The sequence below is a fragment of the Sminthopsis crassicaudata genome, chromosome 1 (genome assembly GCF_048593235.1).
Source record: "Sminthopsis crassicaudata isolate SCR6 chromosome 1, ASM4859323v1, whole genome shotgun sequence".
NCBI classification, from domain to species: Eukaryota; Metazoa; Chordata; class Mammalia; order Dasyuromorphia; family Dasyuridae; genus Sminthopsis; species Sminthopsis crassicaudata.
In genome coordinates, this window is record NC_133617.1 from 51534126 (window position 1) to 51559468 (window position 25343).

Consider the following 25343-nt stretch of genomic DNA (forward strand, 5'->3'; position numbering starts at 1 on the left):
TGTAAAATGAAGGGTAATAATCAGATGACCTGTACATGAGAGCCTTCTGTAAACTGTCCAACTGCCAGGCAGATTGTCAATCTTTGGGTAAGACACATACATGCCCAGGAAGGAGCACGTCTTGAATACAAAGAGTTTTTACCCACCTTTTTGATTTTCCAATATTCTTGTAAAATCTGACCACGGGTAGTCTGCAGAGAGAAAAAAACAAAAACAAAAGAAGTGAGCCATTGCTAAAGCCACATGATGCTGCCCCTCAATTCTTTGTATATAAAGGGCCTCAGTTAAGGCAGACACTGACAGAAAAGCAAGTCCATAGTCTAACCTATCATTTCCACTTTAAAGTGCACAAATGACCAGTGAAAGACCCATTATATAAACTCAAACTATGGAGCCCAGGAAATGGAATTTAAAGAAATTAAAGTAAAAGAGAGCTGGAGAAAGGAGAAAGGCAAAACCAGGGGGAGGTTGCACTGCTACTCACAATTCCATCAACATAGATGGTCATCTGGTCAGAAGTTCAGTTTGTTGGTTGGGGAAAAAAAATGAGTTCTATGACATTTTTTTTCCATGCCCTGCATTTCCTCCTCACATCTTTACTTACATCATCATCTCCAATACCTAAAATGGTCAACTCTTCTCCACCTCTACTCACTAAATTTCCACCAAACCCCAATTCAGATGTCAAATCCACTCCAGGATCTTCTTGTCCCCCTCAATTAATAGGACTCTTTTCTTTTTCTGATAGCTTTTTAACTTCCAACTAGCTTCCAGTGGACCTTCACTATCACTGTACCCTAAGCTCCTTGAGGGCAGGAGCTGTCTTACTCATTTTTTGTCTTCACCCAGTGCCAATAATGGGGCCTTACACATAACCAGTATTTACTGAATATGTAAAGTCACTAGGGCTCCTGGAAAAGAAGCATTTAGCATAATTGGCATTTCCATAGATTTTCTAATTTAAACAAGGTTTGTGGTTCATATAAAGGAGCCAGGTTCAGGCACACTTGGCATGTATTAAAGCTTCCAATCAAGAAGTCTAAACAAAAACATTACTGGACGGTTTCCTAATGTTCTCCACTTAGGAACATCAGTAGTTTAATCAACTGAGCTGAGACCCTCTGGGCCCTTGTGCTAAAATTTCCTAGCACCAACTACTAATAAACCAATCTTCTAAATGTTTAAATGAGCTAAATTAAATGAACAGAATAATAGCAATAGATGGTGAACAGATCTGGAGATGGGACAGTTAGTAATACCTCATATTCTTCTGAACCCTGGGAAAGTTGTTTCAGCTCTGCATCCAGTTGTGTAAACCTTCGAGTTATTCTCTCTATCCGTGCATGCAAATCTCGGTATTCATTGTATTCAGCATTAAAATCATTCTTATAACTTTGACGTTGTTCCGAGGAGGAAATGGCAGCATATTTTCTAAGAAAGACAGAGACAGAAGGAGTTTAGTACAGGCTGCCTGAACTCGAGTTAGGCAGAACTTCAAGGACAAGAGCAACACCTGTTTCAGCAAAACTAGTATCAGCTAGTAAGATACCCTCTAGATCCCTAAAATGCTCAGATACTATTTCAAATAATTAAGACTATCCATTCCCCTTTCTGTGAGTTATGGAGGATGTAACAGTATTCTGTTCAGAGGGGAAGAAACAAGTTAAAAAAGGGAGTGTGATTTGCCAATATCACACGGCAAGAAGATGGCAGAACTGGGACTTGAACCAAGGCTTCTTATTTCAAATTCAGATTTCTTTCTACTACATGAGGATTCTGTAGCTCTAACATACATACATATGTACACTCTGTCTCTCTCTCTCTCTCTGTCTCTCTCTCTCTCATATACCCTGAAAGCTTTAAGCTTCGGCTCCAAATATCCAATCAATTTCAAATAGTCAATTTCCTACTTTAAATAGGAGACAAATATGGAACAGGTTGAACTGCCTGAAATTCACACACATACGCATTTTATGACATTTCCTTCTTCAAAAACTTGCCAATTCTATTGGGAATAGATATAATTTTATATTTTTCTCTCTTCTGCTATGTATGACTACAACATATGCATCTGAACAGGCAGAAATAGGAGAAAACGTGACATCTTAAGTTTCTAATGCCATTATTTCATAAGGAAATTTTTTTAAACACCAAATTTGGTGTTGAGGTGAACACAGAAAGTACTCTGTGACAAGAAGCCCACACAAGTGTGAAGTAGTTTACACACCCAAATGGACAGTTTGCATGTCTTAGGCCCTAATTGGTCTCACATTCTCAGACCTGAAAATAATAATGGAAGTTACTTACAATAGATAATCCGGCATTTCTGAAGTTGATGTTGGAACACTAGAATTATTGCATGTTCCATTTAAACCTACAAAAAATAAAGAACACTTCATGGAAAAAAAAGTCTGCAAAGCACCATCAGAGCTATATCTTCAGAAATGTATCGACAAGGAGCATTTTTATATTTTGTGACTTGTAAAATGCACAGGAACAGGACCTAGGATTAGGGCACTTCAAACTGAGAGATATGGCTTGAAAGTCAAAACATCAGAACTAGAAGGGTACTTAGAACAAAGTTGGGAGAGCAGAAATGGTCAGAGGTGAGGGCCTTATAGATGATCTAATTCAACCTCTTTAATTTTGGAGTGGAGAAAACAGGTCAAAAGTCAAGTTAAGTCAACGACCACTTTTTAAGCTCCTTCTAAGAAGACTGGTACTATTAAATTCTGGGGATATAAAATGCAAGCAACTAAGTAAAAACAAGGGTAAACTGGAGATAATCTTAGAAAGTAGTCAATGAAATTAAAGAGGACCAGGAAAAGCTTCTTACAGAAGCAAAGTGAAGTGACTTGCAATGCAGCAGTAAACACTCTCTTCTAATTTTTCACTGATTGAGAATATTGTTAAATGTCCATAGCAGTGATTACGGGGGCAAAAAGTTCATTCCTGGTGAATTGCAAAACAAATTAATAAACTCCAGGTGGGCAAAGGGAATAATTATGATTGCCTCAAAAGAGTCATAGTCACAATTCAAACAAGAGTGAAAGGAATTTTCATCCCATTTCTGGATGTTATTTTTTTCAGTGTTCAGGTAAAAGGCCATTCATTACCCATAGAAAACATGAACTACACATCCAGAACTGAAATACAAAGTCTTTGTTGGAGCTCACAGTTGCTTTTAAAAAAATCATTAAGTGAATGCTAACTATCTCTTTCTTAGAGGATGTCACCTTGTTCTTGTTTCCCCCCCACACCTTCCAGAAGACAGATGATTCTATTCTGTCATTTGAAGAACCAGTTAGGGGCAAGGTGAGCCCACAATGGACTGAAGGCATGTTAGGCACAAAAGTAATATGAGAAAAGTCTATTTGATTTCAACATAAATACTAAGGTGTGAGGACATGACAGGTACTCAAAATACACTTCTATCAGTGCTGAAAGGAATCTCACAGGTCATGATAATTTATATTTGTATAGTACTTATCATTTGGACCCAACAATAACTTGCCCAGGAACACAAAGCTTTTGTGTCACTCAAGGACTCAGCTCTTCCTTCCTCTAGGGCTTGCTCTCTTTACACTATATTGCATTCTCTTCCCCACCACCTGAAATAGGCATTTGTTCTGTAACACTTCCTACAAACAGAGAAATAGCCTTTTCTCAAACACTTCCAATGAGAGGAAACTCCTTATGCCTACGAAGCAAGCAACCAGCTCCATTTTTAGAGATTTTTGATTATTATGAAACTTTTTTCCATATTCAATTGAAATCTATTTCTCTGTGATTTCCTCCCATTAATTCTGGCATTGTCTTCTTAGACCACATAAACAACTTTATTCTAAAGTTCCTGTGCCAACTCCTCCAGGAGTTGATAAGAACAACCAATCCTTGAGTGGCAGCTCATACAGTGAGGATGGGTCTCTTCTACAGTTGATCCCTTCTAGACTAACTCTGGTTTGTCAAAGTAGTTTCTAAAATATGGTCCAGCAGGTTTAAGCAGAGTAGAATGCAACAGGATAATCTCATCGTGTTACAGACGTGGCTCTATTAATGCAATCTAAGAATGTCTGAAGGATTTTAGGATATCATGTCCAAGTTACCTTCCATCTCACCAATCAATCAATACACATTTATTAAGTTACTCTTGCATGCTGGACATACAAAGAGCAGTAAAAGGCAGTCCCTGCCCTCAAAGAGACACTAACAGAGGACAACAACATGCGCTATCCAAGCTAAATGGGAAATAATTAGAAGAGGAAAGGCACTAGAATTAAAGGAGACTGGGGAATGGATGGAAGTATATTGTTTGTGGAACAGCAAAACTATTGAATCAAAAAAGTATATGGGAGTAAATAAGGAATAAAAAGACAGGAAAGGTATGAGGAGAGTTGGTCAAACAAAGGACTTTATATTTGATCTTGGAGGCAATAGGGAACCAGTGGAGTTTATTGAAATGGGAGTGAGGAGGAGAGGAAAGTGTCATGATCAGACCTGCCTTTCAGGAAATTCACTTTGGGCTGAATGGACAGGAAAGGAGAGACCTGAAGCAGGGCAGACCTCCTGGCAGCTACTGCAATGATCTAGGCTTGAGATGAGGAGGCCTCAGAGGGGTGGCAGTATAAGAGAAGAGAAGAGGGACTATTGGAAAGATGGCACAACCGTGAAACTGACAGGCTTTGGCAATAGGCTGGAAATGGGGAAGGGAGAGAAATCACAAGCAGCTGAAACAGTTGGAAAGGTGAGAGTGAACAGCAGAGGTTAAGGTAGGAAATCATCAGCATAAAGATGAAAAATAAATCTATGGGAAATGATAAGATCATCCAAGTGAAGCAGTATGGAGGGAGAAGAGCAGAAAACCCAAGTCCAAGGTCTGATGGGCCCCAGTGGTGAGAGGACATGGTCTGGAACGGGAGATAAAGGTGTGACGCCAACCCCACCACCACCCTCTGTCCCAGGACTCACAATGGTCTCACTGTGTTCCTCACAACCAACCACCCTGAAAGAGAGGGGCTGCTATCTTCTCATTTGCAGATAAGGAAACTGAGGTACACAGAGGTTAAGCTATTGCATGTCTGAGGTTTTCCTGACTGGCAGCTAGGGGTCAAGTGGAAAAAGCCTCAGATACACACTGGCCATAGGTCCCCAGTCAAGTCACCTGCCCTGTTTGTCTCAGTTTCCTCATCTGTAAAATGATCTGGAGGAGATGGCAAACCACAGCAGTATCTCTGCCAAGAAAACCTCAAATGGGGTCAGGAAGAGTCAGAAACAATTAAACAAACAACTCAACCCCTTCCAAACCCCATAGCCCTCTTGGCTGTACCACTTTTCTAGCAGAGACAGAGAGGGAGAATTGGAGAGGGAGGAGGAGAACTGGGAGAACCTGGAGAGAAGGGATTATGGAAAAGGAGGGAGGAAGGCAGGGAGCCACAGCATACAAGGCTGCACAGAGCACGAGGAGGATGAGGGCTCAGAAAAGGCCCCTGGCTTTGGCAACCAAGAGATCCTGGGCCACTTTGAAGGGAGCTGTCTGGGAAGCCTGGTGAGTGCAGGAGCCAGACTGTAAATCCTGTTAAGACAGGACTTGTAGGCACCCACAAAAGGGAGAAGGGGGTTAAAAGAGGAGTTCTTGCTTAAGCACAGGAGATGGAAGGATCAAGAAAGGGTTTTCTGCAGAGGGGGCTGGAGCGAGCATGTTTGTTGGCTGTGTGAAATGAGCCGGGATTTTCAGGGAAAGCCTGAAAATAATGAGCAGGGATGACAGAGGGGAATAATCAGCTGAAGAAGGAAGGAAGGAGACCCTCACCCCCCCTTGAGCATGGAGGAGGCAAGGAATCATGACCTTGTGAGACAGAGTGGTGGAGAATGCAGCAGAAGGCTCTAGGGTGAGATGACATGAGGAGAAGGAGGCACTGTGGCTGAATGGATTCAAATATGAGGCGAGGGAAAGGAGTCATAGAAAATTGGAGGAAGGATGACAAAGTCTGAAAGAGGAACTGTGGGGAATTGGGAGAGGGAGCTGACCCAGTACAGACCCCACTGAGGTTGTGGAACATCAGAATAGTGATGCCATATCCTCCATTTACCTCCAGCAGCACATGTGAAGTGGGTGGTAGGAGTGGTACAAGGCTGAAGCTCAGCTGACACAATGGGTGATATAAGGGAGTGAGTTCAATTAAGACCTGAGGGGTCACAACAGTGTGGCTGAAAAGCAGGATGTGGTAAGGGAAGAGGATTCCAGAATTCTTTAACACAGAGGTGATACATTTGTGAGTGATGGCAATAACAAAGGTACAATCATCCTTGTATCAGGATGAGGTGAAGGAGTGATTCCATGGGAAGTAAGTGTGTGGTTCGAGTGTTTGATGGAGAGTCACAATGTATGGTGAATTCAGTTCCTTAGTACAAGGGCAGGACTTGGGAAGGAGAGGAAAATTGTGAGCCAGGTACTGAACTCAGTAAAGAAGGAAGGGAAGTGACAGAGATCTGTAGACAACAGCTATCAGGATTTTAATTGGGTAGCAGATAGGAACAATATGGACTTCCATGGAGAAGAGTGATGAATGAGGAAGGTAGAAGGAAAATCTAGCAGAGGTAAGGAGGAGTGAGGAGTATTCCAATTCCTTCATCTTGACCAGTGAACAGAGAGGAATGAGGGGAAGGTGCTATCAGCACTGGAAAAGGGGAGTAGAGAGGCTGCTTCACTGGAGTGGAGGATCAAGGACAAGCATGAAGGCAGGTTTCAGTAAAAGCTAGAAGATAAAGGATAGGAAGAAGTACAGATTTAGGATGAAGCAAAGTTAGTTACCTAATGGATAGATAGCATTTGGCTCAAACTTTGGGGTGAGAAAATTGAAGGAGATACAGATAAAAAAATCAGAGAATAGGGAATAAGCTTTATATGATGGCTTATAAATGTTTAGAATCAATGGGATTTTTTCTCAGATGAATGATGATACCACATCCCTTATTATTTACTCATGTAATTTATTTTTTGAACTCAAGTGCTATTTCATCTAGTATTTTACTAGAAACATTAATGTTTCTAAAACTAAATCACAACACATCAATGAGGATAGAATATTACATTTCTATGACAACTTGTGGGCCCTGGGTCACTTGGTTTCATGATTAACATAGAAAAGTTCATGAAGGAAGGCATCAATATATATAAAAAAAAAAAAAAATCAAATGCTTCTTTCTCTTCCTGAGGCTCCAAAGCTTTCCATTCAGTCACATATTCATATACCAATTCTTAAGAGATTACAAATTCTCCTCGGCTAGTATAATAATGTTGATAATAGCTGACATTTACATGCACTGTTATATACATATAATATCCACCTGGGGGCAGTGGCTGTATATGTACACCCTGGGAGGCAACAATAAGGAAGTAGCTACTAGGAATCACCAAGAACTCCAATTTGCTCTGTAATATAAAGAAACATGCTTCCTTTATACAACCCAGGGAGGTAAAATGCTAAATCAAAAAACATTTCATAGGAACACAGGATCTCAATGAAAATCATTTTATGAGGGAAAACTGATCCAAAGTAAGAAAAAAGCTTGCCCAGGATCAAACATATTACATGAGGAACAGAGATAAAGGATCATCCCCAGATCTTTTGATTTTAAATCCAGTGCTCTATGAAAATTACTGCTTTTTTCATAAAAAAGGTAATAGTATTTTATTTAGACAGGAATGACAGCAGACTAGTACCAGTTTTAGGACCATAAAGATCAGCTAGTTCAATTGACTCATTTTACAGATGAAGCAAAGGCTAATGAGTTAATTTCTGAGTTGGAACCAGAACCAAAGCTTCCCAACTCTCCTAGGGCTCCTACTTTTATAAAATTTTCCAGGACAGCCCTACCTCAAAAACCCTTCTCCCATAAGTTTTTCAAATGGAGCTTCATTTGGACACTTCTGAGATGCCAGTATTTTCTGGAAAGGGTAAGTCTTCTTAAACATGTCTATGTCAAATGCAAGAACACCTTACTGTATCTTTGGGAAGGGAAACTTGATACAGTAAACATATAGGCCAAGTTCCAAGCTGAGATGCCAAGATAACAGGCAAATGATCTCCAGAAGCTTTCATGTACATATATAAATAAACATAGAAACCTATACAGAAAAAGACAAAGTATGAGGAGAGGAGAACAGAAGAGGTAGGAGGAGAACCTAGAATGTGGCCCTGGAGCTGATCCTGAAGCGGGGAAGGAGTATTTTAAGAGGACCTAGGGGATTCCAGAGGTCAGGAGTAAAAAAGGGCATGTGGTGGGGCTGGGGGTATTCTGTACAAAGGCAGAGAGAGAGAGAGACCAGGGATGGAATGCTGGCATGAAGAGCAGCAAGCAGGCCAAGTGGCTGGACCCCAAAATGACGAGGTCAGGAAATGTACACTACAATCTAAAGGAATAAATTGTTAAAAGGGGAAAGGAAGAGAAGCAGCAGATAAATCAGCACAGCTCAGCCTCTGGCTCACTGAGTCCCTCTCCCCAAGTGCTCCTTCTCTTCTTCACTCTTTAAAAAAACAGCTTTTTTGGACTATTCAACGTTTGTACCCTTTAGAACCCATTCCTTTTACAAATTCAGAGAATCTCAGAGTCTGAAGGGAATCAAATTCAGTACATAACTGAGCAAACCTCTATCAACAACATCCTTGACAATCAGTCCAGCAATGGTGTCTACTTCACTTCCTAAAGGCTGCCCCATTCCACTTTCATTCAGGTTTTTTTCCCCTTAAGATCTGAAATCTACTTGTCTCAACTTTCCTCCACTGCTCCCAATTTAGCCCTCTAGATAAACAGGAGATTATTAAATTCTTTCCCATCAGGTCCTTGAAGACAGTGTCTACGTAAAACCTACAGACACCTAAATACCTATCTGTGGGTCGTCCATCTCCCCACCCCTACCCCTACCCCCTGCCTCTCCCAATATCTTCTCCTCAAGACAAACACCTCTTCTGTCCTGCCCTTCCATGGCCTGGTTTCTGATCTCACAATCATGATTCACCCTCTTCTGGCCTCCAAGAAAGACCCTATACTAAAGGCCAGTTCTGCCCAAGTTCTGGGTCTAAGATCCCATCCATTTTTTGAAGGAGCACATGACACTGCTGACTCAGTGATATTCCCAGGAATCCTGGAAGCTTCTACAGGCAACTTTCTGAGCTCTGGAGGAGAGTTCTACTCAGTGCCCATGCTAGCCTCCCAGGCCAAATGCTACAACCTAGGGGTGGGGTGGGGAGGGGGGGGGCTAACAAAGATAAAACTCTAGTAATTATTGCCATCCAACAACAGATGGGCTGCCATCCCTGGTGATCTTCAAGGAGAAGCTGAATAAACCCTGGCTAGAGAGCAAACTAAAAGAAGGATTCATGTTTTAGGGTTGCACTAGATATTTTCAAGTTCCCATCCAAGCCCAAGATGCTGATTCATTCCAGATCTTCTCTTCTTCCCAAAAGACCTATTATCACTCTCCTTATTCTCCTCCTGATGATAGAAGAAAACAGCCATTTTCATTTGTTTCAGGAAAATTTTTACAACTCTAGTTACAAGATTCAAAGGACAGAATTAGAAAGAACCTTGGAGAATTTAGAACACAATTCTCTTATTTCACAGAGAAGGAAGCTTATCCCCAGGAAGGTTTGTTTGCCCAAGGTCACAATATGGATATACCAGAGGTCTTTTTTCCAAAAACACCCCCACTGCCCTTTTCTACTATACTGAGTGCTGCAGCTTGCAATTTTAAATCAAATGATTTGTCTCACTGAGGAGCCCCATCACATGCATATCCTCATCCAGGCTCACAAGAGAAGTGTTAGCTATGGCCACTGCTGGCACCAAAACCTGGGGGGTAGAGGATGATAAGATATTTCCTTACACGATATGATTGTTTTATGGTCACTAAGGCCTTTCCAGAAGGGAGGCCATCCTCACTAGTCCTTCTGCCTGCCACCCAAGGCCAACAGCTTGCCCAATGGACACCTACCTGTGCCTTCCTGCAGAGCCCCACTCATCTTAGGATCGGAGTTCTTCATGAGTTCACAATCCTGCTTCTCTTCTCTATGTTTCTCCTCACTTCGCTTCTCCTTTTCTTTGTGCTTTTTGGATTTCTTCTTGGTTTTCATATGCCATGAGGCACAACTGTGTTTGCTGGTTTGGGGACAGTCTGTCAGTGGAGGGAGACTGAGGCTTTCAGAGGCCTCGGCATTCTCACAGTCTCTGCCATTGTGACATATGTCATTGCTGACATCAGTGAGGGGGTCATGAGGCCGGGGGAGCTCCAAGACTGGGAGGTGGGAGCTAGAGCTCACTGAATTGGCCACAGAAGCTGGGCCAGGAGCCGAAGGGACTTCCTTCCCATTAGAAGAGTTCAGTTTCCCATTAAAAGTGGGCTGAGTTCTTTGAGTACAATGAGATATCCTCGGCTTCTTATTTGCTAGTGGGTCAATGAAATCCAGTGGCTGAGATCGTTTCTGAGAACAAAGAAAGTTTCTTTTTAAAAAGAATAGAGGAGTTAGTGGAGTAGTAGACCTTTTAGATAACACTTCAAAAGGATCCCAACAGATTCTTATCAACTCATAGAATGTTGTTAGCTTTGGAAGGGATCTTAGGAAGATCTAGTCTAGCAGTTCCCAACCTTTGTATTTTTTAAACTGTCAAATCCTATTGATTTTCATTTTTTGACTGAGAAAATGAATGATGACAAAAAGCTGCTGTAAATCTCAGTAGCATTTTTAAATGAACTTGCATTTTAGTAATTACAGCATAAAGTTTGAAAACCAGTAACATACACATGCAATATGTTACGTTAATTGATCTGCCAGAGGCATGTCTGTTTATAATATCAAGGTATTTAATGAAATGGAATCCTTAGTGGTTCTCAGTCTATAGTCTTATCATCTAAGAATTAAAAGCAGAAGCTACTCTTTAACCTTAAGTATATTTTGGAGAACCCTGCTTGCAATTCTCCATAGAGCCACGAGGTGGCACTGTGATATAGTGTTGGTAATTTAGGAAACGAGACAGGGAGGATTCAACAGGTGTTCAAGTATAGATGAATCAGCTCAACCTGAAGCAATGAAGCAAAACTGTTAGAGAATTTCTCTGTTCTCACTTAAGACTTACTCTATCAGCACTGTCACAGAAAAGGACTGAGCACTGACTTCTCGAGAAATCAGGTGAGGAATTGGTTTCCAAAAAAAACACCTTGAGGGATTATTTGGGCAGAAACTAGGTTTCCCCCTTTCCCCTTTCTCTGCCCATGTTTCCTCTGGATATCTCTTTCCCCTCCAGATCGTATCCACATTTGAAAGAATGGTCTCCAGTGGGCCGGAGAGCCTTGGTATTCTGAAATGCTGCTGCTGAGCACAGGTAAGATGGTGAGGCCAGTGTGAGGCTTTTTCTAATCTGGGTAATGGTCAATGAGTTACTGGTGAAAAAGTGAAGAATTTGGCAAACACACTTGCATTTGTTCATCTTCACAAAGCACATCTGGATTTAAGAATTCTATTTGAAGGCAAAAGAAATCAATGCCAAGGACTTCTCAATTCCAGAATAATACTTTCTCTACTCCAGGCCCCAAGGGATAAGGAGTAATCAGAAGGACAAAGCTAATTCATCTCTCATTATACCACTTCTCTGACTGATAGGCATTCCATATCTAAAGGTGAGAAGGAATCCAAAAATACCATGGTGCTGCCTTATCCTGGGCTCCAATGGGAACAGAGCACAACAACCTGAAGGTTCTTAGCATGACTAGTATGAAGTGGCTTAAAATTAAGGGCACTAAAGTCCTTGGCACAAGGCCACAAGTTGTACCTCAGAGCTACCCCAAGTCATCACTTTTACCAGGACTATATGCGCTCAATGAGACAACAAGAAGGGCAGTAAGACTAAAGGTCTGGAGCAACCAGATAAAATTCACATCCATTTATATAAGCTCTAATGGACCATGTATTCTGGTTGGTTGGCCTGCAGCACCACATCCTAATGAATGAAGAGTGAATTCCTAGTAAGGAGAACCCAAATTCTGCATGGGAGGAGAAGGACAAAGGCACTATATGTGGATCCAATCTGGAAGAGAGCAATCATTGGCACATGAAAGGCTAATTACCTGCTTCTATGGAAAATGAATGTCTAGGTGGTATGGAGATGAGAAGAGCAAAGAGAAACATGCCTGAAATTAGTTATCCAGGGTCTGTTCTCTTAGCTTTTGTCTATATGAGAACACAGGCAAAACCCCAGAAAGAGACCAAGCAAAGAAATGCTAACCAAGAAAAGGAAAGCCCACAAGACAATCTCTGCACCATTTCAGGACTGTATATGGAAGTACAAAAGGGAAAGCTCTAATCACTTAGGACCATAGAATGAACAAAAGGCTAATTATTCAAATCAACAGTGTCATTTGATCATGGTCTTACATCACTGTTAGTAATATGTGTTAAAAACAAAAACAACCTTTATCAAAGAGAGTTGGGGAAAGGTTATTTGGTGTTCAACAGATGGTCAACTCTGTATGTCATTCTGTATATGAACAAATACAGATCCCCAAAGGCTCCTTTCTGGCAGCTTAGCAAGCACCACAGAAATGAAACCTATTTTATAGCTATAAAGGATCTCTGAGATGTCCACCCTTTCATTGCACAAAGGGAGGAGGGAAGAGAGGAGTGTGGGAGGAGTACCCAGGGAGGGGAATCATAAGTTGTAGGCCCACATCTCCCAACTTCAAGTTCAGGTTTGAGAAAAGCAAAATTTCCTTTCCTCCAGCAATCCCTTAGCAGTGATAAAAAGCAAAGTTGATTGGAAGAGCATTCACTTTCCAAAGTGTTTTGTATTCACAATTCTGGGAACTGGCAGAATTATCACAATTTTATAGACATCAACTGAGGGCCAGAGAAGCTAAGGTCAAAAGGTAGTAGAATTAGATCCAAAATCCCAGCCCAGATATTTATAATGACATCAACAAAATACAACACAAAACTTAAATCCCATGGCTATCTATGATTCTGGTTAAAAAAGGGGAAGAAGATCTATGGTGCCGATGGTGTATCTATAGTCTGCAAGACTTCCTCAGATCCTCTGACTCAGTCAAGGACCAGTTTCCCAGTTTCCATTCTTTGGATGAGGACTTTATACTAAGAAAATGACTCAAACTCATGACCAAGGAAATAAGGTGCCACCACTGAGTTGACTTTCATTTGCATTCTTGCCAAATGACATGACTCACTACACTCCTTGCTTTCCATCCTTTCCTCTCTAAAAGCATCTATGCCTCTGGCTCAAGGAGCTGCTTGGAATGAACTGGCTATCCCATCACCAGTGGCTTAAGTCCATCCACCTTTTCCTTCAAGATTCAATTTGGATGCTGCCTTTGACATCCTCCATGATAAAAGTAGTTTCTTATTTAGCTAATTTCTACAATTTCTCACTGCATTCTGCTTTCCTCTCTTATGTTCTTATCTTTTTAATTCTACTCTTAATGGAAAACAGGACAGTGGCATGAAAACAACAATAGACACAGGGTCAGAAAACACAGAATCAAATCCAGAGATTGCCATTCAACAACTATATGACCATCAGAACTACTAATAAGCCTTTTAAAAACTCACTTTCTTCATCAGTATAATGCAGACAGAATTCAAGTCAGCAAACATTTATCAAGACTGTATTATATATTAGGGTTGTAATGAGAGAAGTAACAAGAACAAAGGTAACTCCATCCTTACAAGATTGGATTTTTTTTTTTTTTTTGGTTTTGGTTTTGGTATTTTTTGCACAGGATAGAACTTAGGGAAGGAGGGTGCATTACTGCACAAAGTAAGTAGCATCAGGCTAATTCTAAGGCAGAGAGAAAGAGGAGGAGAATGCATTTGAAGAATATATTGATGCTTGTGCATGACAGAAATGAGATGGAACATTTAACAGTTTTAATATGGCTATGGAAGCAAGTATTATGAAATAAAGCTGAAGCCAGGCTATGAAGGCTTTCCAAAAAGACCTGGGAAACATTGAAGACTATTAAAGTCATTAAAGTCAAATGACAACCTTCAAATAATCTGGCTCATATATGGCTTTGTAAACTTTTACATCTATCAATAAACTAATATATATTAAGTGCCTAATCTATACCAGGACCTGTGCCATAAAGCCCCTAAATTTCAGGACCCTACTAATATTCTGTGGGGGGAGATGACATATTCTGCTGTATAGAATATATAAAAATATATGCCAAATAAGTACAACAAGCTAAATCTTTTTTGGAGGGAAGGAGGGGGAAGAGAAGTACTAAAAGTTATGGAGATCAGGAAAAGTTCCAGGAAGAGGATTTCTAGTGCAAGAACTGAGTCTTAGAAAATGAGGGGTTTTAAGAGGCAAATAAAAGATCTAAGAAGAGTCACTTTCAAGACCCAGTGGCATCTGATGAAGAGGTGCTGTATGTGAGGAGCAGGATGGCAGCCAGTTTGACTAAAATGTGTGGTTTATGAAGTAGAATCATGTGTAATAAGGCTAGAAAGCTAGGCTGGAGCTGCTTGTGAAGTCTTTACCCTCCATTATTCAAGAATAGTCCATATCTAATCATGGAAGAAGTGACCTGGTTAGCCCCGTGCTAAAGAAACATACATACATCACTATCACATATCTATGGGAAAAGTTCTTGGAGCCCAAAGCTCATTTCTATCTTGTTTTTTTTTTTTTTTTTTTTTTTCATTTCTGTTTCTCCCCAATTTCCTAGCTCTTTATCTTATACACAGTGATTACTTAATAAATGTTTATCTATTGATACATGAATGTTGGTTCTGCTGGGTTCTGTGGTCAAAACTAGGACTGTCTTGTTGACATTTGTGCAGTGATGAAGTTTTAAGAGTTCAACATGCATTAATTCAATACCTAACCTCATTCAAAGGAAACAGAACAGAATAATGGACTAGATAAAGGGTAGGAACTGTGGGTTAAAGTCCTTTTTAAAACATGCATGTGATCACTAGCACACACTTTTTCTCACTGCTCCATATCCAATCTCTAACTTTGGCCTGTCACTTTCACCTGTGCAGCATCCCTTTTCTCCTCTGATGTTGCCCCCACTCTAGTGCAGACCCTCATCATCTCTAGCATGGATTGTTGCAATACTCTATTGAAGGGTCTATCTGCTCTAAGTCTTTCTCACTCCAAAAATCACTCTGCTGGCAAATTCATTTTTAATAGAAGATCACATCTTATTACTTCATTATTCAATAAACTCTAGTGGCTCCCCTATCACCTCTAGGATCACATAAAAACGCTTTGTTTGATATTCAAAGTCCTTCACAGAAGTCTCTGAGTTTATCTTGGGAATTGTACTCTAAGATTCAAGCTAAATAAAACCAGTGTTGGCAATTTCTATAAAGGAAATCCCCTAAACCTATGAAATTTTAAGTCCGGGGAGAGGAAGGAGAGGGAAAGGAAGGGAAACATAGAACTAGAAACAAAAATTTTCTAAGGAAGTTAACCCTTTAAAAATAGACTAACTCCAGGCAAGTATATACCTTCAAAGAACTTAATTAGCAGGGCCATATTCATTATAGGCATATGCTCTGTAAGTCCCAACCTGAAGCTCTAGAAATGACCAAATCTAAGTATTGCCAGAAGTGGCTCTAATTGTCTGTGTGATCTCCCCTCTCCACCAGATTGGGAATTTCTTGAGAGAAGCATAATTTTCTCTAATTCTGCATCTCTCCCCAATCCCTAATGCAGGGAATCCAGTAACATACTGGTATTGAAGGGATAATTTTATCACCACAGGATTCTGCAGATCCCTCAGTGTTTTTTGTTCCAAACATTAAGCCGCATTTTGTACAGCTTGAGCATTTCATTGTCATTATGGTCAAAATCTAACTTTTTATATGGCCATTCTGCAACCATGTTGGATCACAGTCTTCTATAGTATACTCAAATTACGGTTACAATTCAATTAACACAAATTGCCAGAAATGAGCAGATCTCTCTTTCTGACATGGTCTGGCGAGGTTATTTTTTTCAAAAGATTTTTTAATTAAGGACAGTACAAAGATGTCTATGGGAATGTCTATGGAAAACCCTATACCAGAAATAATAGCTCACATTTGTAAAGTACTTCATAATTTAAAAGAAAGAACTAAAGTGATTTATATACATCATCTTTTTTGATTCTAACCACCCTATGAAATCTATAACATAGAAAATATTATTAACATTTTAGAGATAAGAAAATTGAATCTTGGAGAGGTTAAATTCAAGGTCATCTATCCCAGATCCCCTGATCCCAAAATCAACTCTTTGCCACAACTACTTTTCTTAACTAATAATTTAGTGTCCAAGGTTTATGAAACCCTTTGCATACAATTAGATAAATGACCATGACACTCCCTCCTCTTAGAGCTCTTTCTCCTGACTCTGTCCAGTCCTCCTTTCATTAGTCCAGGCAGCCTCCCTAAACCAACATTTGTCTCTAGCTCTTCAGGTCACCTACCTGAGGGGGTGATGAGGAATTCAAAGGATCTTTTGGTGGTGGACTTGAGGAAGGTGTGTCTCCAGGAACATTCCCTACATTCTGTGTCTGACAGAGTTTCCTGAAAAGCAAAATTATACATGATTTAAAGAAAGCATTCTTCATCTAGAAGGTAAGATGAGTTGAGTTTTGTTTTTTTCTAGGACTATGTGAGCCTGGCCTTGACACATATTAAAAGCTGAGGCTCCCTGAATACATTAGCTGACTGCCTATCTCTTAAGTTACATTTTCCTGAATAAATTTTCTGGTTACAAAGGGAAAAAACATAGCTCTGGAGTCTGACTGACCATTTTTAATTCAATGTGGCTAAAGTTAAAATTAGGCATCGGGAGTACTCAACAATCAATGAAAAGCCTCTGATTCACTGGGATCCTCCTTGCACAGGGCCTGAATCTGTGATTTCACTGGCATAAGAAATGCTCGGGTATGGAGACTCCTTTTACTAAAGTAGACCAGCACCTTTTCTGCACCTTATGAATTTTAGAAAAGCTTAAGTGATTTGTCTGGGTGGTATAGCTAATTGTGTGTCAGAACCCAAGCTATCTTCACAGCTCTGGGACTAACTCTCTAATCACCGTGCCATATTGCCTTTCTCATGAATTATGAGATGATTCAGACCAGTTCCAAAGATCTTGTGATGAAGAGAGCCATTTACACCCAGAGAGAAGATTGAGGGTGAATCATAACATAGTATTTTCACTCTTTTGTTGTTGTCTGCTTGCAATTTATCAATACAACATATCTAATATAATATTATATTATTCTTATTTTTATTTGATTTTTCTTGTGTAGCAAGATAATTGTATAAATATATAAGCATATATTGGATTATATATATATATATATACACATATATATATATATATATATATATATATATATATATATATATATATATATATATATATATATATATTACCATGTTTAACATATATTGGATTACTTGTTATCTAAGGGAGGGAGTGAGAAAATTGAACACAAGGTTTTACAAGAGTTAATGATGAAAAATTATCCATGCATATCTTTTAAAATTTAAAAAGCTTTAATAAAAAAAACTATCTGAAAAAAAAAAAGAATTCAGCGAATTAACACTGAATTCATACATTACTAATTAATGTTAACTAATCCAATCCAGATTAATAAATTCAACTCTTTATTCCTCTAGTTTAGATCTCTGGGCTTTTTCCTAAAGGATCATGGAGGGACCTCAAAAGAAAATCCAATAAAAGGGAGACAGGTTAATTGTCTTCTCTCATCATTATAACCATAGTAGAAAGACTTCCTCAATCTGCTAATCATTACCATGATTTCTACAATTCTTCAACTTACTGGATGCACCTAGAAAATTTTTAAAACTAGAAATATGGACAATCAATAATAGACATTCATCTGACTACAAAAAGTAACAAGGTCTCTAATCTGTCTTCGAAGATGAGAGAACTGCTGCTGTCTTTCAGTTCCAATATTCCATGTCCCTAAATCCTGCCAACTCTGATCCTGTACTTGGGCCATGATCTTACTGATCATGATTACATGATCTTACCAATTAAAATCTACCCACACCTTGGGTCTACTTATAGTATTTTTGTCCACATCATTGAATAAATTCTTTCAGAGAAGTCTGACTTGAAGGGTTAGAGGACTTTCTCTGGCTCTTTTTTATTTATTTTTTATCTTCTATTATTATTCTGTTCGCATACCACCAATATAGCATTCACTCTTCCCAGGATGATTCAACTTCCTGTTTGACCAACTATACTCTGGATGGTGGCTTTTACATCTCTTCTCAAGATTGACATGTTCCATTTTCCTTAGATATATTTATTTTTATTCTGAGTGCCAGATGCCTCTATGGTAAAATTAAGAACTTAAAATAGATGGCTCCTAAGCTCATTTTTATCTCTATGATATGATAATACAGTCTATGAGATTATGTGATAAAGGAATCAAAAAAGAAAGAATAAATCATTTTACCACAATCAATCTTAGTCCCAGGGAGTACCCAAAAAGAGACAATGTGAGAGGCAATAGAAAAGGGAGCTTGTCCACCCCTGTATCACATAAATTCTTGACAGAAATAATGCCAGTACTCCTATAACAATAAATTTTAAACATTTAATATTTACATTTCATTTAATTTTAAACTTGAATATAATATTTCTTTTGAAATATACCTTTAAGATTTCTAAGTTTTATATTGATTTGCTCTTTAACTGATGTTAAATTTTACAGGTGCTCTTTTATCCATTTTAGAGACAATGAATCTGATGAGGAATTCAAATCTAGAATTTCCTAACAAGTCTAGCACTCTATTCACTTTCCTACGCTTCCTTGAGAGGAAAAAGGCATAAGAGAATCAGTATAGCTGAATAAAAGGATCTTGAGTTTTGCCTTGTGGTCTACAAATGGTTTCACCTCAGCCTGCTCTATCACCTATAAAATAAACATCTATCAAGTCCCTTCCAGTTCTGATACTCACTATGTGCACTGATGGCTCTAAAAAGGGAAAAATGAGCTATTCAACAAGGACCCAGAAGTCATAAAAAATGAACATAAAGAACACTCACAGCTCAGGACAAGCAATGAAGCCCCTTTCTCCATTTCTGAGGCCCATATATATAATTTTTTCTGCCTTGTAGCTATGCTGCCTGCATTAAGGCAGGAAAGTCTACATTTACACAGTAGAAAGATATCCTTTCAGGGTCCTATTTGGGATTTGTTGCCCTAAGTAAATGCCATGATTTCAGTCAACATAAGCAAACATGGAAGAATCAACTTTTTTTTTTTTTAAACCACACAGGCTGTGTGGACAGTTTAATTTTCCAGTTAGGTTATAATTTAAGGCACTGAATATGTTTAAATTAGTTACAACAGCCCAGTTTTCATTTTCCTAAGAAATGCCAAAGAGACTTTAATACTGCAAATGACGCTGGTCTTTAACAGTGTCTCATCTCCAAGCCACATTGTGTTTTCAGATCACGGAAATTGCTCAAATACAAACAACTGTATTCTTTGTTGGCCAAAAATCATGAGAATGATGAGCCTGAAGAAAGTAAATAAGGTCAAATTTTCACCTTCTTGTCAGGATGAGAGAAAATACTGCCTTTATGTAAATTCCCAAAAGCTTTTGCATTGACTTTGGTTTGAAGCTCTTGGGCACAAGTCTCAAGTATTCTGTAACCAGAGGGAGGCTTCACAGCAGAGTGGGATCTTTTGTAAGGAAAACCTCAGGAAACAGTGGAGACCACAGGCCCAAGCCTTTGCAGACTCTGGATTTCTTGTTTACATCTCCAGGCAGACAGTCATCCAGGCTGTTTTTGGACTCTTCTCCCCTGCCCCCACTTTAGGACAGCTGTTGGTTAAGAACTACTTTTTCAGAATGAGCCAAAACTTGCCTTCCTGTCCTGCCCACTGTACTCTATCATTTGCAAGCTGATACTCCCTCCCCCCCAATTTGGTAACAAAGCAAATGTTTAAATAAATGATCTGCCTTGTGATCCAGATTCAAACAGAAACAATGGCAAAGTGAGGCCTTGATCTTGTTTAAATAAGGGAGGCTACTCCCAGTTCTGATTCTAGCTGGGCCATTTTACTCCTGTTTGAAAATATCTCTCAATGAGTGTCTGAGGCCAATCTAACTTCACGCATGGCACTCTATCCACTGAGTCACCAGATGCCTCAAAAGGACAAAGCTGACCACAGATGTCTTAAATGGTTTACAAAGCATTTTCACATCCATTTCATTTAATCTTTACAACCACCTTACAACTGCCCAAACTTAACAGCTCTGCTAACATGCCTTACACACACACACACACACACACACACACACACACACACACACACACTCAAATAAAAAATTTGACTCTAAGTCAGCTTTAAAGAAAGCTGAAAAGGATTAACATGTACAAATTCATAAGGAATGATAAGCAAAGGTTCTCATCCTTCCTGCCCCTGAATAGCAGCAGCAAAGACTATATTTGTTTAATAGCAGACCCAAAGAAATAGGTTGTACTAGAGCAACCCACTAACTTCCATTAGAAAGCACTACTGCCTGAAATTGTGGAATAAAATATTATTAACAGTTTTCTATGTCTAATTAGTTTCCTTCTCTCATTTCCTTGCTGGTAAAATGGGATCACCAATATTTACAGTTCTAACCTCAGCAGGGGCTTATAAGGAAATTTCTATGAATTCTGACTATTGGAAACATCTAGCTGATCATGAAGCTTCAAAAATGTGTCCCCAGTGGTTCCTTTTCCCAAGGCAAGCTGCAGAGGACTATGCTTAAACCATTAATGGCCTCCGGCAGTCCTTTTTCCCCAGTGCAGCTAGCTGGAAGATTCCCTCCTCTCAAATTCTGCAGGTTTGATATCTTTCTGTTGGCTTTTGATATGAGCCAAACATCAAGCTTGAGTTCAGGCCTCTGAAGCCAGCATGCCTTTTTCTACCCTTCTCAGACCTAAATTAAATAAAATCCTAATTAAACAGCCAGCACGTGGCCTCTGCTACACACAGAGGTTCAGATAATTGAGGAGCACATGCAGAATCCAGTGAGGGCACAGTTCACATGACAGCACTGTGAGGGTTGAGGAGTAGGAGTAAGCCTACATATAGTCAAAGGAATATGACACATTATTTGAGTTACCTAACAAGAATTCTTTTTAGTAACTGCTGATCTCCTTCTGAATATCCACGCCAGTCCTTCTGAACATCCTTGTACATGCAATCTTTTAATGTGTATGTGCTGTCCTTGGCACTCAAGTTGGCAACCTAGAAAAAGAGAAGCACTCAGTCAGATGAATGAGGAGCATGGAGGAAGAAGGGTAAACCTCAAAAAGGGAATACAAAATCTTAAGGATCATCCAGTCCAACCTAATTCATTTTCTAGAAAGGAAAGCAAGCTCCATATTGGAGAGGCCAGGGACAGTGGTCTCTTTACTGTCCTTCATACCTGATACTCTTCTTCCTCATCTCTGCTTTTTGGTTATCTTGGCTTCTTCAAAATCCTAGCTAAAATCAAAGCGCCTTTAACCTCTTCCTAGTCCCCTTTAATGTCAGTGACTTTTCTCTGCTGCTCATCTCCAATCTATCATGTATATATCTTGTTTGTACAAGGTTGTTTGCATGTCATCTCCCTCATTAAACTTTTTTTTTGCTATACATTTGTTTATTTTTGTTTCATGGTTACAAACTAACAAAGCACTAATGTTTTAAAGACAGAATTAGCAAGTGTTATATATAAAAACCCAAATACATGTATTAGTGTCCTGTTTTACATTTGTATTGTCAAGGCACAACATTATTGCCCTTTAGTCAAGAAAATGTTTATTTTACCCAAATATCTGTGTTTCAGACCTACCCAAGGAAGTTACCTCATTAAACTTTTGAGAAGTGTTTAGCACGGTACCTGGCATATAGTAGGAACTGACTAACCAGGGCAACCCATTCACTTCCCTAGAACAGATTCTGGACTTTTGGACATCATCCCGTAAACTTTGTCCATCTCCTGTTTCAGGAACATCTTTTTCTCCTGCTACTGTTCCTCTAACCATCTCTCAATATCAAATGTCAAGTTCCTTCCCCATGCTAAGCAGAACTCTGTCTCTTTGTAACTTCATTATGGGTCCTAATTCTTCAGAGTTCTCATTTTTTAGCAGCAACTCTTAAAAAAGCTGAAGATAAAGTACATGCCCTCAAGCTCTCTTACCTTAAACATTCTTCTTTTAAGTAAGGAAAGAAGTAGGCGAAACCCCCAAACCTCACTTCCTCAGAAGTGGAGCACACAGCTTCACATACAGACCTTTTAAACAGCATGCCTTCTAACTGATGATCTGCACACTGACAAGGATATTCCAAAATTACACAATACTTATGGAGAGTTCTGTCCTGGGCCCTCTTCTCTACCTCTGAACCACTTCATTTGGGGATGCCATTACCTTCCTTGTATCTGTCCTGCCCCAACCTCTCTGCTGAACCTTACTCTCACAGCTCCAGCTGCCTTTCATACATCTCATACTGGATATTCAGTAGACAGCTTAAATTTTACATATTCAAAACCAAGTTCATTATCTTTTCCCCAATGCCTCTTTCCAAATTTCCTATTACTGTGGAAGGGAAAAGCAGCCATGGTCACCCCAGCTCCTTACTATCTCCCACCCCCATATCCAGGGCACATCCTCACCTTTATAGTTTTGGAACCTCTCTCATATACATCATATACACAGTTCTCAAATAGACTCTCTTCTCGCTGACCCTGGCATCATTCCAGTGCCAGACTGACAGGAGCCTGCTATAGTTGGAGACTCTCCTTAGTCCACCCTCTATTCAGTGGTCAAAGTCCTTTTCCTAAAGTATCACCTGTATCACACGCCCCTCCCCATTCAACAAAGGCCAGTGCACCCTATGATCTCCAGAATCAAAAGAGATACTCTGATGTTCAAAGATCTTCCTAACCTGTATTCTCCTCCCTTCCTGCCTGGTATTTTCCCAGCTGTCCCTTTACACCTCCCTACAAATTGCAATCCTGCTGCTCTCCACGCAAGCCTGGCTCATCACTGGGCATTTGTGCTGGGGGTCTTCCAAGCCTGGAATGCTCTCCCTCCTGCCTATCTTGGCTTTATTAAAGTCCCAGCCAAAATTCCATTTTCTACCAGCAGTTTTTCCCAGTCCCCTTTAATTTGTGTCTCTTCTCTCTGTTGGTTTCCAACTTATCCTGCATGGAGCTTGTTTGTTCATAGTTTCCTGCATGGTGTTTTGACTGGGACCAATCATTTATTAAGTACCTACTATGCACATGCTAGGCAAAAATGATAGTTCCTACCCTGGAGTGCTGGAACTAGAGTAAGGAAGACCTGAGTTCAAATCTAGCCTGAGACACATGCTAGCAAATCCCCTAGTCTCTGGTTGCCTGAGTTAGAAATAATAATATTACCTATCTTCCATGGCTATGATAAAAATCAAATGAGATAGTATTTGCAAAGTATATAGAACATACTTGACACGCAGTAAGTACTATATAAATGCTAGCTATTAAGTGTCACCAGAAAAGTAAGAAACCATTATAAGAGAGAAGGCATTAGACCTAAGAAGGGTTGGGAAAGATTTCCTGTAGAAGATGGAATTTTAAATGAAACATGAATGAAATCAGGAGGTGGAGAAGAAGAGGGAAAGTGTTCTAGGCACAAAGGACAGAGACAAGTGGAGGTGTGGAGCCAAGAGATGGAGGGTCTCATTCCTAGAGCAGACAGTGCACCAGTGTCACTGGACTAAAGGGTATATGTTGTGGAAGAAGGCTGGCTAGAGCTAGGTTAGAAAAGGCGGCATTTGGTCTCTGATCTTGGAGGTAACAGGGAACCACTAGAATTTACTGAGTAGAGCAGTAGTCAAGACCTGCAGGGCAGGGCCTGTGTTTTGCATTTTTCTGTATCCCTAGCACTTAGGACAATGCATGGTCTACATACTAGACCTAGCACCTACATATTAGGTGCTTCATTAAAGCTTATTAGTTTTCAGTTGATAACACACTTTTCCTGTTAATTTCAAAATTATGTCTGATATCTAGGCAGATCTGGCTACCTTAACAGTGACAGCAACAATAAGAACAAAGATTCCAAAAGGCCCACTTTCTCTGTGATATTAATCTGAAAATCTGTGAAAGATAAACAATAAATGCATATAAGTCTTTGGGGGACATTTCTGTTTAACTGAATGTTTTGATATCGTTGATAAAAACTACAGAATGCATATGGCATTTGCCTTCTGGCTAAAGCAAAGGCAAACAGATTAGCTCTTATGGAGAAAAAAGAAAAAAGGCTGAGAAATTTAATCAGTAACAGCTGCCCCATTCCAAAAAAACCCACCTTTTTCCTACTGTCTCTCCAATATTCTACTTCTGTTTCTGTCATGGGAATTGCAGAATTCTGGCTGGAGTGAGCAGCTTCAGAAATTAGAGTGTCAATCTAATCTACTCATTTTGAGAGAAGAGGAAACTGAGGCTACAAGTAAAGAAGTAATGCAATCACCTTTGACCTAGCAGTGTCTTTACTAGGTCTGTATCCCAGAGAGATCTTAAAGGAGGGAAAGGGCCCCACATGAGCAAAAATGTTTTTGGCAGCCCTCTTTGTAGTGGCAAGAAACTGGAAACTGAGTGGCTGCTCATCAGTTGGAGAATGGCTGAATAAATTATGAATAAATTATGAATAAATTATGGTATATAAATGCTATGGAATAATATTATTCTGTAAGAAACGACCAACAGGATGATTTCAGAGAGGCCTGGAGAGGCTTACATGAACTGATGCTGAGTGAAATGAGCAGAACCAGGAGATCATTGTACACAAGACTATACAATGATCAATTCTGATGGACGTGGCTCTCTTCAACACTGAGATGATTCAGACCAGTTCCAATGCTCTTGTGATAAAGAGAGCTATATGCACCCAGAGAGAACTGTGGAAACTGAATGTAGAACACAACATAGCATTTTCACTCCTTTTGTTACTGTTTGCTTGCATGTTATTTTGCTTTTTTCTCTCTTTCTTAATTGGTTTGTTTTGATTTTTCTTGTGTGTCACAATAATTGTATAAATATGTATGCATATACTGGATTTAACATATATTTTGACACTTGCCATCTAGGGGAAGGCATAGGGGAAGAGGGGGAAAATTGAAACAGGGTTTTGCAAGGGCTAATGTTGAAGAATTGTCCACACATGTTTTTAAAAATAAAAAGCTAATTAAAATTTAATTCCCCCCCCCCCAAAAAAAAAGAAGTGATGCAATCAAAACCAGACACTTGATACAAGGCAGA

At 39.6% G+C, this 25343-nt stretch overlaps 1 protein-coding gene and 1 long non-coding RNA gene across 4 annotated transcripts in view; one reads left to right on the top strand and one right to left on the bottom strand.

Moving 5' to 3' along the window:
* ELL (elongation factor for RNA polymerase II) overlaps window positions 1-25343 on the bottom strand; it is a 128015-nt gene that overhangs the window by 3260 nt on the left and 99412 nt on the right. For both annotated transcript variants that reach the window (XR_012488226.1, XM_074302715.1), the window contains exons 6-11: window positions 21180-21304; window positions 16493-16592; window positions 9995-10481; window positions 2308-2374; window positions 1260-1431; window positions 147-191 (exon numbers count right to left, since the gene is read on the bottom strand). Coding sequence is in view for 1 of the 2 variants with exons in the window: in XM_074302715.1 (XP_074158816.1) it covers window positions 147-191; window positions 1260-1431; window positions 2308-2374; window positions 9995-10481; window positions 16493-16592; window positions 21180-21304 (996 nt within the window). In the remaining variant the exon portion in view is untranslated. The remainder of the gene's footprint in view (window positions 1-146; window positions 192-1259; window positions 1432-2307; window positions 2375-9994; window positions 10482-16492; window positions 16593-21179; window positions 21305-25343) is intronic.
* Window positions 10280-18110, top strand: LOC141562727 (uncharacterized). Of its 2 annotated transcripts, XR_012488233.1 has the most exons (4): window positions 10280-11186; window positions 11302-11379; window positions 16476-16643; window positions 17697-18110. It is a non-coding gene; the product is annotated as an uncharacterized LOC141562727 (long non-coding RNA). The 2 variants fall into 2 exon arrangements; XR_012488234.1 differs by lacking the exon at window positions 11302-11379 and having other exon boundaries at window positions 10296-11186.